At 38.1% G+C, this 12800-nt stretch overlaps 1 protein-coding gene across 1 annotated transcript; it reads left to right on the plus strand.

Annotated features, from left to right (window-relative positions):
• Positions 1-4677: 4677 nt before the first annotated feature.
• Positions 4678-10536, plus strand: NPFFR2 (neuropeptide FF receptor 2). The gene is given in 4 exon segments (XM_020988586.2): positions 4678-5066; positions 6621-6720; positions 9420-10012; positions 10015-10536. Coding segments are annotated over 4 exon segments (1278 nt in total). The 5' UTR covers positions 4678-4738; the 3' UTR covers positions 10272-10536.
• The last annotated feature ends 2264 nt before the right edge of the window (positions 10537-12800 follow it).

Raw genomic sequence — 12800 nt, forward strand, 5'->3', positions numbered from 1 at the left:
TGTGAACAGCTCAGTTTCACATAAGAGCCATGACATCTGACCATAGTGCCTCAATACTCCTTTTGATGTTGCTACTTCTGTGCAAACTGCTTCCTAGTACGAAGCTAAAGAGACAGAGACTTTCATTGATTCTAGTCATCACCAAAAGGCAGTTTCTAGGGATCTAATTGTGTATAATTTTCAGAGACAACTAGATAGATAGTCTTTGCCCTATAAAAGCTTAAACTTTAAAAAAATAAATCTGTCAATCATTGAGAGTTTTGTTACCAAAAATTACTGAATTTACTAATTTTAGTTTAATGTAGTTTTTGCATAATATCCTGATAAAATATGTATCTATTTGTTGTAATCCAAAAGTTCAAACAATTGTGGAGAAAATATAAAATATGGAATAAGTTATTATTCAAAATAAAAACAAAAAAAATTTATCATTTGTCCGTCATCATTTTGGAATGTCATCTTCCTCAGAGGGGAATTTGAATTTTCTAGTTAAGAGAAGATTACTTTAAGTATCTAAAACATTTTAATCATGTAAAATAGAAATCTTTATAAAAATTATATATCTACTATCATCTTTTTTTGTTTTGGTTGGGCAATGGGGGTTAAGTGACTTGCCCAGGATCACGCAGATAGTAAGTGTTACCTGTCTATGGCCAGATTTGAACTCAGGTCCTCCTGAATCCAGGGCCAGTGCACTGTTCACTGCACCACCTAGCTGCCCCCTTCTTCTATCATCTTATAAAGAGCATTTAAACATATCTTAAACTGTTTATGACTAAGGAAACGAGTTATGACTTAAGACTAAGGAAATATTATGATCATGGAAATAAGTTACTGTGTTATAATACTGCGGAGGTGTAAAGCTGATTTTCAATAAATACAATATAATAAAATTTTCAATAAATATAATATAAAATAAATACAAATAATATAAAATTACCCTTTATATAAGATAAATTTAAAAAAGCTTTTTATATCTACTTCTTATAATTCTTTCTTACGCATGAACAACCTGGCACCAACCTATCTTTCTGCTCACTTTACTCTGCATCAGTTCATATAAATCTTTCATTGTCTTTCTTAAATCATCTGTTTCCTCATTTCTTGTAGTACAACTGTACTCCATTATATTCATATACCAGAAATCAGTAAGCTATTCCTCAATTCATAAAGGACCTTTTCCTCTTATTTTGGTCTCATGTGGAAATAAACCTAGCTCATAATGCCACTGGATGTGTTCAGAATTCATTGGGTGAGTTTAGGCCTATCAGCTATACCTCTGGTAGTCCTATACCCGTTAAGCCAATTTTGATTATGCTTACCTGCTTTATAATAATAGCAACAAAAATATCATATGTGTGTGTTAATTTACGGTTCTCAGAGAACTTTTGTATGCATTGTCTCACTTATTTCCTGAAAAGATGAAAATGGTAGACTCTCGATTAATTGTCAACGCATCTAAGTGAATCAGCATGTGGAACCCCAATTAATCAAGCAGAGAGCTTCAAAATTCATCTACCTTACATGAGGTGAGAACAAAGGAACAGCCTGAAAGGTGAAACAATGCGAATATTTTTCCATAATGTTATCTCTTTTCTGTTTGTTGAAATAGTATTGTTTTTAAAAACATACTTACCCTTCCACTATATTCATAAGTGGCAAATTTTGAAATGACTGGAAAGGCTTGCCTTTAAAAGTTCTAATTTGCCAAATTTTGACAAATAGCCTTGTAACAGTCAACAATGAATACAAAATTCGACCTTCTACGTTTGCAAGAAGCGTATCATTTCCCTGACGTATTCTAATGTGTTTTACAATTGAATGATATTAAAGTTTCCAATTTTTTGCATTATTGAATTCTTAGCTTTTTCTAGCTCATCATAGAAGAAGAGGAATGACAAATGACCCTCAAGGATCGTAGAGGTGAATATTACATTCCCTTCTAGTTGAGTCAGGTGGGAGCTCTGAGATAAAGGGGAAAAAATGTACCCTAATCTGTGGGAAATAGGCCAGTGTTTGGATTTAATGTACACAATCCACATATTCTTGATAAGTTCAGTAAAAGAAGATGTTTTTACTAAATTAATTATATTGCCACATAATATGAGTACTTGCTACTTAAAGAACTATGTGATAATTCCTTGGTAAAGCAAATAATTCCTTTCTAATGTGAGTAACCATTTTTAATGAAGCATCCCCTCTGGGCTCACTCTCCAAACCCTCTCTGGCAGGTTGGATCCTTGGAGGGTGGCTAATTCCTCTCAGGGTTCTAGTAGTAGCACCAAGATGTCTCTATTGTTACCATTCTTGAGCCCCCATCTAGTGTGCTCCTCATTGATTACCATCTTGCTGGACTTGATTTTTTTAAAAAAGAAATGGATATTTACTAAATTAGTAGAATAAGAACAGTTAGCACAAAAATATTACTCCAAAAGTCTATGTCCCACTTTCTCCTTGCATATACAAGGTCCCTAAGAGAAGCAGATACCAGTTAAGAGAACAGATGGCTAAACAGTAAATTTACAGCAACTAGTTATTGGAAGCTCTTGTCTTCCTTGCAGACACTTCATGAAGTACCCCTTAGTTGGATATAGTTACTTTTCCTTTGGGTATGTGGTTTGACCTCCGATCCCAATGCAAATAATGCCATTGGCAACTGTTGTTGGGGCCACGGTTAATAACACTGTTGGGAAGTCCAGATCTTCTGACCTTTTGAAGTTCATGAGGTCATTCTCTGATTCAGGATAGAGAGGAGACAGTGACTGTCTCTCCTCTCCCTTGCCCTAGCAATGCCCTCCCAGGATGACTTGATATGAGATTTTTGGATTCTTCACTGACTTGTTTTATTAAAGTCCCATAGAGCATGATTGATTCTCTTCTACTAGGTGGTACAGTGAATAGATTGCTGAACCTAGAGCCAGGAAGATCTAAGTTGAAATACCACCTCAGATACTTCTAGCTGTGTGATTCAAGTTAAGTCCCTTAACTGCTATCTGCCTCAAGTTTTTCATCTGTAAAATGGGGATAATAATAGTACCTACCTCCCAGGGTTATTATGAGGATCTAATGAGATATTTGTAAATCTTAAAGTGCTATATTAATTTCCTGTGTGGTATCATCTACTTTCATTTAGTTTTTTTTTAATGTAGTTTACACTTTTGTTGTTTGATTCGTTGATTCAAGAAAGGAATCTAAGAATTCTTCACACTTACCTCATCTGTATGATTGATTGATTCTGCAATTTAATCAGAGTCATTCTCATCCAATGAAGGGACAGGGTATAGAGCATCTTGTAAATTTCACTAATTGGTGTAGAGGGGTGTGGAATACCCTCTTTTACACTGATTTATCTCCTTATGCCTGGATTTTATTTTGCATTTTTCTTTTTAAATTTGAAGTGCCTCTTTATTTCTTAATTCCTGGGCACTTGCTCAGCTGTCATATTACCTGGACCAGAAACCAAGCCCTGGAGGACTTAACGCTATCAAACCCAGAACCACCCAGGTCCTACTGTATCAAATGTTGGTTGCCTCAGTAGCCGACTGTATTTCATATCCTCCCCAACCTTTTCACTTTCTAGCTCTAGAACTGTAACCAAATACACTCTATCATTGTTCCTGGAAAAGATATATCAATCTATACCCCTGTAACTCCATTCAATAACACTATAACTTTCCAAACCAAAATATACCCCCATGTATATCATTCCTTATTGTAAGAATACAAGCTCCTTGAGGACAGAGACTGTCTGATTTTCTAATTGTATTTATAGTGCTTGGCATATAGTGAATAATCAGTGCATGCTTTTGTTATTCATTCATTCTTAGTGACTTTTCTGTTGCTTACAAAAGGTTGAAATCCTTCATTCTTGTCTGTTCCCATAACCTAAACACATAACCAAGGAAAAAGGCTTGATTTTCCAGCTAACATTCACTAACACAGTCTAGCACTTCTGTATATGTTGTATCTGTTTTCTCCTTTCTTCCTTGCCTTTGTTTCTCTTGTATCTAAATTTTGGTACTACGGTTGGAGTTGACATAGTTTCTTGCCGTTCAGTTGTTTCAGTCATGTCTAACTCTCCATGACCCCATTTGGGGTTTTCTTGGCAGAGATACTGGAGTGGTTTGCCATTTCCTTCTCCAGCTCATTTTACAGATGAAGACACTGAGGCAATCAGGGCTAAGTGACTTACCCAGGGTCCACAGCAAGTAAGTGTCTGTGGCTGAATTTGAACTCTGATTCCAGGCCTGGTGCTCTATCTACTGCTCCACCTAGCTGCCCTAGTTGACATAATGGTATGTGTTTATTAATTTGACTGTACAAAACTGTTGGTACCATGTAAGGCATCCTGTGAGCTGATCCAAGATAATCAGTCAACACTCATTTAATAAGCACCTACTCCATGCCAGTCTCTGCTAGGCTACAAAGACAGAAGAGAAAGTTCCTGCCTTCAAGGAACTTATATTCTATAGAAAGAAACACAAATATACGTGTAGGCATATACAAAACAATAACAACTAGATGTCCAGATGGTTACCAAAATCCAAGCGTTTATTTTGGATAATTTTAAACAGTGGCACAGATAACTCCAAAGCCCCTTCCCCTCATCTCAAACCCTTACATTCCTTTCACTCATGACAGTTACTGAGTGGTAAAAAGGACTTCATCTAGCAATTCTTAAATCTGTGGTTTCTTATAGTGTTGTTTCTTCCATATCTCTTATTGTTCAAGGTTCAGCATGAGTAAGGAAATGGACTTCAATTTTTCTGAAGCTAGTCCTCAGACCTGGAGCGTCAATGACACCAAGGAGGAGCAGTACCTGGACATGAACATAACCTACGTAGATTACTACCTCCACCAGCCTCAGGTGGCAGCTGTCTTTATCATTTCCTACTTTCTCATCTTTGCTCTGTGCATCGTGGGGAATACAGTGGTTTGCTTCATTGTGGCCTGGAACAAACACATGCACACAGTCACTAACTTCTTCATCTTGAACCTGGCCATCAGCGATTTGCTGATAGGGATATTTTGCATGCCTACAACCCTCCTGGATAATATCATAGCAGGTATGTTGATTTCTGCATAATGCAAAATGGAAGAAAACTTGAAAAATCCATTCTCTATATTTTCCCCTACAGCTTGGGTGTAAGGTAGCAGGGAACAGGAAATACCAATTTATTTTTACACACTTTTTTGTTTGTTCTGTCAGGAAAAATATTTTAGCTCATATTTAAGGTTATGGAAGCAATGGTGTCCAGCATTTTTCAAATGGAAGGCTCTAGAGACATATTTATTATATCTGGTTATGAAAATCTATCTAAAATAATATTTGATATAAATATAAATAATACTAATATGAAAAATATAATACTTAGAGGTTCACAAAATTCTTTGCCTATATAATCTTGGTTGATCCTCACAAAAACCCCCTGAGGTGGGTGCTATATTATTAGTCAGCCACTCAGTTAAAACATTGATTTCCCTCTGTATGCTAGGTACTGTACTAAGCTCTGGGGGTACAAATATGCTTTGTTTTGTTGTTTTATTTTTGGTAGGCAATAGGGTTAAGTGACTTGCCCAGGGTCACACAGCTAGTAGGTGTCAACTGTCTAAGGCTGGATCTCCCTGACTTCAGGACCAGTGCTCTATCCACTGCACCACTTAGCTACCCCAGGCAATACAGCTATGAAAAAGAAAGACAGTTCTTGCCTGTAAGGAACTTACAACCTAATAGAGAAAGACCAAAAGATCAAAAGAAACAAAAATTGAGGTTGGAGGTGGGAAGAAGATGGTATCCAGTGTGAAGGCGTGGTGGAACCCAGTCCAAGGAGTGTAGGCTGGTGGGAAATGAATAGCTGTCTGGTCTGGGAGCCCTCCTTGACTGGAGGCTTTGGGAGGAGTTCTTTTCTCTACCTTCCACCCCTCTAATCAGATGGCAGAGGACACTGATGAAATGTGAGTAGCAAAGCTGATGCAATCTTGCGGGATGATAAGTTTCCTGATGAGAAGTTTTCCCGGGGTCATGGTGGGGTGTAGTCCAAGGGGTGAAAACTTTTGAGAAATTATCTCAATTTTACAAATGTGGAAACTGAGGCTGAGAGAAGTTACTCAAGGTCACACAGCTAGGAAGTATCTGAGGCAGGATTCAGATTGGTCCAGCATTTAATAAGCAAATGCTCCAAATCACGACTTCATTTATTGTTATGTTGATTTTCTAGACTATGAAAAAGTGATGGGAAAATGTTAATAATATAGATTAAACTTAAAAGTGTGTTGTTCACATTTTCCCCAGAGAGCTGATTGTTAAACATTTACCAAGATATCATTGGTCGGGCAGGTGAAGAACTCCTGCTTTCAAAGAAAGGCATTGTTTTCACCTGGAGATAAATTTCTGCCCAAACTAGTGAAATTAACAAAATCTGGAGTTCTGTCTCTGACTCCAGGCTATTTGCCCACATGTGAAAATAGTAGTGTTGGATAGATCCTTGAGTATTAAAAATCCTTAGTTGTCATAATAAGAGTTAGTCTTCACCGTGCTTTAATGCTCTCTCTTTGGACAGCCTTTTTAATGCCATAGAGAAGAGTGTCTCTACTAACCTTGCCCTTGTCCTCCCTGTTAGGATGGCCATTTGGAAGCACAGTTTGCAAGATCAGCGGAATGGTTCAGGGCATGTCAGTGGCCTCTTCAGTCTTCACTTTGGTGGCCATAGCAGGGGATAGGTAAGCCCTTGTCAGAATCTGAAATCATGCCAAACAGCCACACCATCATTAACACATGAAGATAAGTTGCACCCATTTTTACTCTTCTTTTTCCTATCTTTCCACTGTTCTTTTTATCTCTCCCTCATTCAGAGCAATTCAAATGTCTCCAAAAGATTCAGTAGTGTAAAACTATTATACTGTCTGGTTTTATTAAGTTGACCTCAGGGAGGAAGATATGAAATATTTTGATAATCATAAGAATTTTCATTCAAGACTACAAAAAGATTGGTTCAGAGTTATAACGTATAGAAATTAATTATATCCTACATGGTTTTTTTTAAGTTAAGAAATTTAGAGAGTCTGGGGAAAAATTAAACTGATAAATTAAATGAAATGGGAAGGTTTTTCACCTGAAGGGAACTTTAGGACAATTCTATATGTAGTATACAGTACTATGATGTCTTTTTAAAAATAATTTACAAATACTTATTAAACATTTACTATGTGTCAAGCACTGTGTTAATCACTTGATATAGATTATATATATACGTATTTTTTTTCCCCTCACAACAACTCTGGAAGGTAGGTTTTGTTATTATCCCCATTTTACAGATGAGGAAACTGAGACAGAAGTTAAACGGTTTGTCCAGGATCAAATACCCAGTAAATATCTGAGGCTGGATTTGAACTCCAGTCTTCCTGACTTCAAAACTCCTGGTCCTGCAGAACCGGATTAAAATGTAATTGGGAAATGTTTAACAGAATAAATAAAAATACAATACAACATAGACAGTGTTGATTTGTAGCTTTCCAAGTTGATATGCTACCTGAAGGGACTTGTTTCTATTCAAGTTTGATGTCACTGGCCTGGAGAATTGATAGATTAAGTGACTTACCCAGGGTTACACACACAATCAGTATCTGGCAGGGGCAGGACCGAACCCAGGTCTTCCTGGCTTCAGGTGCAGGTCTCTACTATCACCTCTTTATAGCTTACATTTTAAAATCATCAAACATTTAGTTTCATTTACTCTAAGAGGGTAAATATAATATAAGAATATCATTCATATAAATAAAGATAATTTACATAAATAACATCTAAGTATGTACCATCTCTGTGCCTTTGCACTGACTGTCCTCCATGCCTACAATGTTCTTCCTCCTTACTTCTACTCTGGGGCTTCTCTCAACACTGCTCTCAAAGTCCACCTTCTGAAGGAGAACTTTTCCAGTTCCAACATTTGCCCCCAATAGCGAGTGTCTTCCCCTTCTCTCAGCTCAAATACATTTCCTAGTACCCAGCGTCTTCCTACCTCCAGACGATGTAACATGTTCAAACAGGGGACCAGAGAAGAGATAGAAATAATCATAAGGAAGCAAACAGAAGAAAAATATTTTCCTTAGTTAAAGAAAAAAATGAAGAAAAAAGGAGAGAAGATAAAAAATGAATGTCCTATTCCTGGCTATCCCATATTCTTTATGTGATATAACCCATATGGTATGAAATCAGAAGTTTCCTATCTATGTCTTATATCTCTGTTATCTCAAATCAATCTAAGCAAGAATATTTGACTTTGGCTGGTATTCCTGAATTAAATTTGCTAAATGATGATCAGATTGGAGGAGTTTGATCTAAGTTGGTTTACTTCATGCCAAGTCCAAGGTCTAACACAAGGAGCACCATGGAAAAACATCCTTCCCCCAGGCAAATATAGAGAGACACAATCCCAGGAAACCCTATGGAAAGGCAATAAATGGGAGTGTACTCCTCTATTCCACCCAGAGGTCACCTCAAAACCCAAGGTGAAACCTCAGGGGCCCTGAGGGCCATAGGGCTGTAGTAGGGGAAGGACCATCTCATTCCCCTCTGAAAAAGGGATGAGACAGATCTGGAGGAAGAAGAGAGATTGGGGGGTAGCTTTTTAATCCGTCGTATACAGGGGCAGGACACAGAGTTGGCCAGTAGTTCTACTGTGGAAGAAGGATGAGAAGGATGGAGAAGGCCCCATACAAAGAAAAATATATGTGCATGGATAACTTTGCAACCAATGACTTGTATGTCTATGTACTGATCTACTCAGGTTTCTAGTGAATCCTAGAGTATTTTGAATGAGACTCTGTTGTCCTAAAGCCTCTCAGAGGCAAGCTAGAAATCAGGAATTCATTAAAAAGGTTGCTTCTCCTACATGTCCTCAAGGCAGTCTTTCTATTTCTACTTCTTGGAGTCATCCTGAAGAGAGTCTGAAAGCACTAGAGTCTCTCTCAAAAAAGGAATGAAGAACATCTCTCTTCTCCAGATCTCTAGCTCCAATTCTTTCCCTCAGGCAGGCAATATCAGCATTCCCACTGCCAACTAGAAGAGTCCTAGGAAAATGTTTCCAGGCTGGGCTGTAAACCTAGTTTGCGTAAACATATGTGGATGCATAAATATGACATAATATACATATGTATGCATGATATACACATACATGTCTTCATCAAACTGATCACAGATACTTTTGAATTCTTAAAACTAAAAGAGCCTAGCTTCAAGGTTTTTGCATCTTTAGCTGTTCTTTTTCCTTATTACCACTGCCAGATTGAATCACTTTTAAAAAATAAGTTTAATACATTTTATGTTTTGCTTTTTCTGGACCCAATTATTTTATTCAATTTAGCTGATGATTGAGTCTGACATAACAAAGTAACTGCTCTCTGATCCTTGCCTTTCATTGCAGGTTTCGATGTATTGTATACCCATTCAAGCCAAAGCTCACCATGCAGGCAGCATTAGGAATTGTCGTGGTCATCTGGGCCCTGGCCATCATCATCATCTCTCCGTCTGCAGTCATGCTACATGTACAAGAAGAAAAATATTACCGAGCAAGGCTCAGCTCCCCAAATGAAAGTAGCCCTCTCTACTGGTGCCGGGAGGACTGGCCAAACCAGGAAATGAGGAAAATCTACACCGCTGTGTTATTTGCCAACATCTACTTGATCCCTCTCTTCATTATTGTCCTCATGTATGGCAGAATTGGGATTTCACTCTCTAGGGCTGCAAGGCCTTTAAGGGTCAAGCAGACCCAGAAGAAGAATCATATGGTGTCCAGGAAGAAACAGAGGGTCATCAAGATGCTTTTGATTGTGGCTTTGCTCTTTATGTTATCCTGGCTGCCGCTCTGGACTTTGATGATGCTTTCTGACTACAGCAACCTCTCTGCACACCAGCTGCAGGTCATCAACATTTATGTCTACCCTTTTGCACATTGGCTGGCCTTCTGCAACAGCAGTGTGAACCCTATCATCTATGGCTTCTTCAATAAGAAATTCGAGGTGGCTTCCAAAATGCTTTTCAGGTCCAGATTTGCCACAGGAGGGTGGAGGAAGACTACCCACAAAGGGCTAAGGATAATATTGTCATAACCATGTCTACCCAGTTGGCACGGGACCCTTCCTTTCAGAAACCCCCAGGAAAAGAAGCTGCTTTGTGGAGAACCTCAAATCCCCAGCCCAAGACCAAGCAGGAATTGACCATGGAAGACCTTGGAGATGCCTCCAACCAAAAAGGCATCACAAGAGAACTTGCATGAAAGTGTTACAGAGACTGATGTTACACAGCTAGGGGTGGCCCCTTTTGTGTCGATTTTAACTCGACTTCAATTGGTAGAGTTTAATTATTTTAAGAATTTCATATCTTGAAACACTCCCTGGTATGAGTGTGTATATATGATAGATAGATAGATAGATAGATAGATAGATAGATAGATAGATAGATAGATAGATAGATAGATGGATGGATAGATAGATAGATAGATAGATAGATAGATAGATAGATAGACAGATACACAAATAATAGATGATAGACAGATACAGATATATATATATATATAAATATAGGTAGAGATAGATAGATGGATAGATAGATAGATAGATAGACAGATACATAAATAATAGATGACAGACAGATACAGATATATATATATATAAATATAGGTAGAGATAGATAGATAGATAGATAGATACATAAATAATAGATGATAGACAGATACAGATATATATATAGGTAGAGATAGATAGATAGATAGATAGATAGATAGATAGATAGATAGATAAATAGATAGATATTGGGATTGTGAAAAATTAGGGGGTCTATGTTTGCCTCACTCAACCCTCAACTAGAAAGGAACAAAGTAGAAATCCTCATAGACACAACTCCTTAACCAACACACACATGGGAATTTCACTTCTAATCCTTCCCATCTCCTCATGGAGCATGCATGGAGATGGGCCTGTAGGAGCCCAGCTACAGAGCATGTGCTGAGCCAGCCTCTCCCTTATTACCCTGCTAACCTCATATTTGCCTAACAAGTTGCCTGTGTTAGAATGGAGGAACTTTGTGGTAGGGGTGATATCGAATCCACATAGACTAGGCTAGGTTTTTCCTAAAAGGCAATGAAACAATCCTCAAAACTTAATTGGTTCAGGAAGCTGAGATTCAAACCACTGATGTAGCTTCATGGTCACCTACATACAAAAGAAAAGCACACAAGGGGTCAAGTAATCTTCAGGCTTGACATACTCTTCTGACTGGCCACACTGCCATGGCAAATGTGGAGGTAACCCCAGGTCTGGGCCCACAAGAAAGTGAATGCTTGACAAATATCCTTTCCATGTCATGGTTAAGTAAATCTCTTTTTTTTTTTGTTAAAAGTTAGACTGTCTTTAAGCATTTCATTTCATTCCAAGCCTGGTCTGATTCAGGCTTAGCCCAGAATGTTCCCCTCACTAGAAATAAAGTCCCTTGAGGGCAGGGACTATTTTGTTTTGGTTTCTGAAACCTCAGGGCCTACTATGGTATCTAATACAAATTTCTTTTTATTTTTGATTAAATTAAATTGTATCTCATGAAAGTGTATTTTCAGGAAAAAAAATTCACATTACTCTTTATCCCAACAGATAGTTCTAGGGCCCAAGAAGTATAGACTATGGGGAATTGGAGGCCCCTGCCCTTAGGGCCCCATTGCTCAGTACTGAAGGGATCTTTACCTCTTTACCCATCTTTACCTCTACTCTAAATAACCCAGAGTCATTTTCTATTCAGGCCCTCAGGCCAATTATTGCCTCCCAGCTGTTGGTTAGACATGTCCAATCACAGTGCTTAGGCAAGCATGGGACTACCAATAATTGTCACATTAAGATGGTAGACCACTGGGGCTTATCATCTGCTACTAAGCCCAGCAAACCCCTAAGCATTACCAAATGGCTTGCCATTACATTCTAAGGATTCTTAGGCCTTATCATCCACCCTGCTACTACACCTTAAAGACCACTGGGACTTCACCCTGCAGCTGAACCCACCTTCCTATGATATGTGTTGTCTCCCCTACTTAGAATGTAAGCTCCTGGAGAGCCAGGACTACCTTATTTTCTGTTTGTACACTTAGTATAATACTTGGCATATAGTCACCAGGCTTAATAAATGTTTTCCCATTCCTTTTGAAAGTATCTTGCTTGAGATAGTTTAATGAAATAAAGTTATTCCTTGGAAATGTTTTCTGGAATCATTATATTCTCATTAATAAAGTTTGTACCACAGCTGAATTGTATTTATATAATTACAATATTGGTTAAAAAAACAAGTGTAGGGCTTCCTACTTGTCTCAGAAGGTTGGCATTGCCCAGGAAACCTCCATTGTCCAGTTTAAAGGCTTGATTAGGGAATCACACTGCTTAGGAACCCAAAATTCTCCCTCCTCTACACAGCAAGTTGGGGTTCATGATCAATGTACATGAACTCCAATCTTACGTGTTCCTTATGCCATGTGCTTCTTTGGGAAGACAAAATCCAGGTCCAGAGCTCTATCTACTGTGCCACCTCACTTCCCTAACATAAAGATACAAATGGATGTAGCTTACCAAATAAATAGTGATATTATTAGAACAGTGCTTAAGGAACATAATTCTCAAGACTGGGTATAGGATAGGTTTAAAAGAGAGAGGAGAAGGCATGTAGAAGAGGAGAGAGAGAGAGAGAGGAAGAAGAAGAAGAAGAAGAAGAAGAAGAAGAAGAAGAAGAAGAAGAAGAAGAAGAAGAAGAGGAAGAGGAAGAAGAAGAAGGA

Source organism: Phascolarctos cinereus, unplaced genomic scaffold (assembly GCF_003287225.1).
Source record: "Phascolarctos cinereus isolate Bilbo 61053 unplaced genomic scaffold, phaCin_HiC Scaffold_9;HRSCAF=440, whole genome shotgun sequence".
In the NCBI taxonomy this organism is placed as follows: Eukaryota; Metazoa; Chordata; class Mammalia; order Diprotodontia; family Phascolarctidae; genus Phascolarctos; species Phascolarctos cinereus.